This window comes from Diadema antillarum, unplaced genomic scaffold (genome assembly GCF_040938485.1).
Source record: "Diadema antillarum isolate AM-2024a unplaced genomic scaffold, OU_Dant_1.0 seq00000846_RagTag, whole genome shotgun sequence".
In the NCBI taxonomy this organism is placed as follows: Eukaryota; Metazoa; Echinodermata; class Echinoidea; order Diadematoida; family Diadematidae; genus Diadema; species Diadema antillarum.
Genome location: NW_027271720.1, coordinates 369,436 through 375,263, shown reverse-complemented (window position 1 = coordinate 375,263; position 5,828 = coordinate 369,436). Strand labels below are relative to the sequence as shown.

The 5,828-nt window shown below is 40.6% G+C and overlaps 1 protein-coding gene across 1 annotated transcript; it reads right to left on the bottom strand.

Annotated features, from left to right (window-relative positions):
* Positions 1-2,089: 2,089 nt before the first annotated feature.
* Positions 2,090-4,726, bottom strand: LOC139740265 (galactosylceramide sulfotransferase-like). The gene is made up of 2 exons (XM_071650848.1): positions 3,985-4,726; positions 2,090-3,074 (listed from the first exon to the last, which is right to left on the bottom strand). Exons 1-2 carry the CDS (start codon positions 4,194-4,196, stop codon positions 2,090-2,092), a joined length of 1,197 nt encoding a protein of 398 aa, XP_071506949.1. The 5' UTR covers positions 4,197-4,726.
* Positions 4,727-5,828: the final 1,102 nt, after the last annotated feature.

Below are 5,828 nucleotides of genomic sequence, written 5' to 3'. Positions count from 1 at the left end.
AAGACAACAATTTGCACAAAAAGACAACAGAAGAGAGTATCACGACAGGAAATAGCTGTGATATAGGAATCTACTTTGGTCATACATTGTATTGATATTTTAGCAGACACTTTGGTATGTTACCACGTGATGTGAGTTTTGTTTCAACAGTACAACCCGGAGTCATTATGATTATACGCAAGTGTGACGACTGAATAACAAAGTTTACATGACACACGAGATCGCACTTGCACGGCAGAGCATGACTTAAGTCTGCCGCACGCTATATGATCAGACCAGTTTTACGACCTTAAGACCGGAAGTGTGACGTCACCAGCCTTGCCAGTTTCCAGTCGTGCGACTCGGTCTTCGTGCCAGTCGTAGAGATTTGACATGTTGAACGTATAATTATATCAATATCCTTGCGATCTCGTTAAAGTGAAGCATTCTCTCTGCATTTCTCTTCGCTTACAGTGGAAGAAGAAGAAAAAAATTGTAAATGCACATGGTACGCAAAACATGTTCATTTTGCCAACATACACAAGACTAGCGCGACAGTCTCAATTAGCACGCGAAGTATAAAGAACTGCGAAGTACGAGAATAGCAGCAGCAAAGCGATAAAAATGGTTCTTTGAGCACTGACCAAGGATTGACCTTTACCCCTGTGTATATACACACATGTGATACTTTCGAATTCAGTTCACACCCTTACACACACACACACACACACACACACACACAAACAAACAAACAAACAACTATACCGTAATTTTGGCGAACGTCATTTTTCTTATTTCAAGTTAATTCCGATTGTCATTGACCGTGACCTTTGAATTTTCACCCTTGAAATTTCCGGCAACTACACTGTAATTGGGCATAATATTGATTTCTTTTTTCTTTCTTTTTTTTATCCTAGTACCAGAAAGCACAGCCACTGGACAGTCCCTCATGCGCAAACGGCTGGAACTGATAGTAGATAGACAACCCAAAAAGATGTTACCCCTATTAAATCTCTTCATCTTAACCAAAGTAGAGTGACTTTTGACCTTTGACCTTCCACCAATAGATTGCTCTGGAAATGACTGTCAAATCATCTTTACCCTGTTTTCCAATGAACATCACAACTGGACTTCACTATAAGAAGTAATGGCTGGCAGTGAGGTCTTTCCTTTTTTTTCTGTCACCACAATCATTTCAAGAAAACGTCTGTTTAATTCTACCATTCCAACCAAATTATATTGCCATGAACATTCTTACAGGACGTTACAGCTGAAAAAGGCTAATATTGGCCAAAGTTCAAATTACTAAGATTCATTGACAGTGATCTTTGACCCTTATGTATTTTGCCTAAGATCTGACTGATGTATCTGCACCTCATGCATCATTCTTGTACAAGATACCTAAGAATGTTCATTAGGTGGTTTTCTTCAATTGCAAAAAATGTAATGTGGGACATAAGGACTGACGGGCTGAAGGGCACCGCAAGTACCTTGTATCGATAGCTAATTATCGACATGCATTAACAGTAACAAATGAATTGAACGAGGGAGAATAAAGTAATAGATAAATTGACGGTGGAACATATGAATAAACGATTTGAATAAGATTAATCTTTAACGCCTGCAGCATGATCAGAATGAATATCGTCCAAAAGATATCGTGTCATGTATCTGGCCAATACATGATAATTCACGCCAGGCGACATAGTTTAAGTACACACACTGGGAATTGACCGGATTATCTGAATGACAAAATTCTACTAGTCACCTGCATTCAGTGAGGTTTCCTGGAAAAATAAAGAAGAAAGAATGGAACAAATACACAAACGAACATATTGAGGTATTTTCCAAAAGCAGTAGAAAAACAAAGCATGAAAGAAGAAAAAAAAACATGAAGTGGGCTATGCATGGTCACAAATGTAACTTCAATGATAGCTCGTGAAATTACGCTGCAAAAAGTACTGGAGGGATAGAACCTAGCGGGTGCCATGTGTGAGATTGTCATGGATATTGGCTCAGCCATGTAGAGACTGTTTTTAGTGGTAGGGAATATTAGTTACTGTTTAAAAGGCGAAATGTCATAGATAGCCCCTGGAAAAGGGAGTACATATCATTTCCGTTTGGGAGGAATGTTCATCTTGTCAGCCATGGCAAGAACAACATGTCTATGACTTTTCACTTGTTCGTTGGTCACACCCTTCAAACGTTTTCTGAACTCGCTCAGCTCGTCCTCGAATGTCGGCCCGTACTCTGTGATGCGCCGCCACAACGTCCTATTGAAGTGATCATACAACTGCACGTCCGCGGCGTTCCAGCGGCGGATCTTCCGTCGCATCGCCCTGGTCGCCGTAAACGCCTGTGTGGTATTGTGCACCATCTTGCGGACGTAGAAAATGTCCGCGGTGTCCCAGCAGAGGACCTTCCGCATGAGAATGAGCGACTCGTCGAAATGCTCGGTGATCAGCACGAGGTCCATCTCCTCGTCGAGGCGTGCGATGGCGGCGTCGACCGCGTCCGAATCGTCGGAAAAATCCGTGTTCAGGCCGAGGTCGAAGAACTGTTGATTGTGGATGACGTGACGCAGAGGATGGTCCTTGAGAAGCTTGAAATTTTTCTCCGGATCATCGAGGAACTCCTCCAGGACGTTCTTGTACCTCCGACCATCTCTGTCGAATTTGCGACGGAGCCTTTCGTCGAAATGGAAGAAGACAAAGGCAGAGACAAACTGCGAGGCCGGGTCACGGAGGACGGTCACGTACTTGGCATCGGGAACCACCGCGTCCATTTCCGGGCGGTTGTACCGCGCGTGGCTGGAGAAGATGTTCACGCTCACCCTCCCCTCCTCCCCATCGCCGACCGACTGAGGCGCGTTGGCCATCATGTCTCGGTGGAAGAGCTTGGTGCGGTGCATGTAGGGCTGGCGGTCCTGCGGAATGGCAACGGAGAGGTTGTTCCGTACCGCAAAATTGTCGAAGATGCTGGCTGCGGTGGTGCTGGCCGTCTTGTGGGTCTTGATGAAAACGATGTTCTGCTGTGGCTTGCACGCTGTAGCCTTTGGCGGGACGAATTTTAAAGAGTCTCCATTTGTGAGTAATCTAGCGCAATGTAGGAAACAAAAAAAAATGATTATCAATTTAATTAAACTTAATTATATCAACGTGCAACTCCATACCAAATTCAGTCATTTTTTTTAAAGAGGGTGAAAAAGATCAATCTTGGATATAAGCCATGGGATTTTTCAGGTATTGTTCTCACAGCTGGGTGATACCATTGGTTAAATTAGTAGAGGTAACGGTGTCATGAATCTACACCCTTTAATTAGTTGCGCACGAAAAAAAAAAAAAAATATGAACGATTATCATTTCATTCTGTAATTCTGAACGTCTCCCATCCATCCCCATTCCACACAAAAAAAAGAACTCATCACCGTTATAAAATCATATAGGAAAACCATAAAATGTATGTATAATGCAAATGGAACAAGTCGATGATGTAGATATTATCTTTGGTATGGAATAATTTAGTACGGCAAACGTGTGTGTGTTTGTGTGTAGACAAAACAAAAACATGAACAAGATTTGCGTATTCCCTCCATAATAAAGTGATACGAGTCAACTTTGAGTCGCAACCATTTTCGTAAAGTCTTTCAAGCCTTAAATGACAAGTTCACTCAAATAGCATTATATATGTAGATTGGGTGAATGCAGCAATAAAAGTAGAACACATCAGTGAAAGTTTGAGGAAAATTGGACAGTCAAAAGAATGTTTGCGACTATAAGACACATGTAAATAATCAATCACATCGCAACAGTTTCTTCCTGCCATAACAACAATCATCACTACCACTTTGCCCCTAAATGGACTCACTTCTACTGATGACAATGATCAAGAATGATGGTAACAATAATTGCAACGAAATAATTGAAAATAAAAATCATGATTCATACAAACATGAACTAAAATGACGGTCAATCTACAAGTAATTGACCCACATTGAGAAGTTACCTCGATCCGCCGCCAATAATCGGTGATAGGATTCCATTCTCGGAGTCGTTCCTGATGTCGACGACGAATCCGAGGAGGATGATGACCACCAGTCCGATGATGACGCCGTAAGCTAAATATGCTTTAGAAGCCATGCTGTCTGCCCTCGGCGTGAAAAGGTCCTGAAAGACAAGTGACGGAGTACACCGGATTTTTGTGAACGGATGGTTCATTTCAAAACAGATTGTCTATCAGACAACGTGTGACCATGAAAGGAAGCGGATAAGAACTTTTAGTACTTCAAAGTATCTCCCGGATATATCTCCATTTCTTCGTTTCCATCTAAAGAAGTAGATAGTGGTAAAAATATTATGAGACCCCATATCCCACGATTTCTGCTAATGTAAATAGCTCCTCACATCAAACATTCAGAATTATTTAATGTCAATACGATGAAATGTTATTAATAATAAATTTGTGTTATCATTGGATTGACACGTCATAGGAAAATTCACAATGGATGCCCCACTTTAGTTAAATTTCATTGACTTTTGAGCTTGACCTTAACCCTGCGTACTCACTGCAATCATAATGAGCGAAATAACTGCTTATTCATTTCCACCTGTCAAATCAAACTGATTAATCACTAAACATTTTGACCTGTAACATTTAAAGAACAAGTCCACCTTCATATACATAAGGATTGAGAGAATGCAGCAATATTAGTAGAACACATCGGTGAAAGTTTCAGGAAAATTGGACAATCCGCTCAAAAGTTACGAATATTTTAAGTATCTGCGCAGTCACTGCTGGAAGAGAAGACTACCACATTAGTAATGCCTCCACCAGTTTCGACATGGAGGTATAAAACAATTTTTAAAAAAAATAGTGATAATTATGATCATTTTATTCGACCTGTTCCAGGTTATTTAATTTGTAGACTCAATCAGAAGTAGAATTCAAAAATTTACATGGATCATTAGATGTCAGCGGTGGGATCGTAGTTAATGAACGAGTGACTTCCATTCCAACCCCCCAACCCCCCTCCGGGTAATGGTATCATGGGAGGGGGATACTTTTGGACCATAGATGATTACCATTGTGAAATAATTGTCTGAATGAGATGTCAAAAAGCGCAATGAAACGTGCCATGGCGTTTGCTGTCAGAGGTAAGAGATAATTTTTCATGTGCATTGTATATATGTATATATATATATATTTTTTTTTTTTTGGGGGGGGGGTGAATTCTAATTAAATGTGAAATTTGGCAGTGGCGTAAACTCGTCCACGAGTCACTGCAGCAGCGGGTCATGTATAGTTATGATCATTCATCAAAATCATGTAATATCATATATTGCAAAATTTGATATTCTATAATCATATGTTCATCCTTAAGACAACTTATAACGAATGGGAAGAGACAACGGTGTACCTGCTGTGACAGTTATGATATGTTCTAGCACATGAATGAAACCACTCCTTGCTAAGAGTTCCATGTTTCCGATTCTATATCACACATCACAAAAACGAGCTCAGCGCTGTAAGTTTGAGGCATCTGGACAAGGGGCATCTAGAGATTTGTGTAACAGTGCACTCGAATGATTGCGTCCCCCTCTACAAACGAATAAATCGTAACAAACCAAGACCAGCAGAAATAAAACAAAAATACAAAAATATCCGTTAATCCTGCTCAATGATTGACAAGCAACTTGCTCATTGACAACAGGTTTAATTCTAAATAGGAGGCTAGTTCCGCATTATTCATTCGAGCATTCCCACTATCGAAAAGCATTCCTCACAAATTATGGATAAACTTACTCATACGCAATGCCGCATTAAAATGAGAATAGGACATAGGCAAAGAA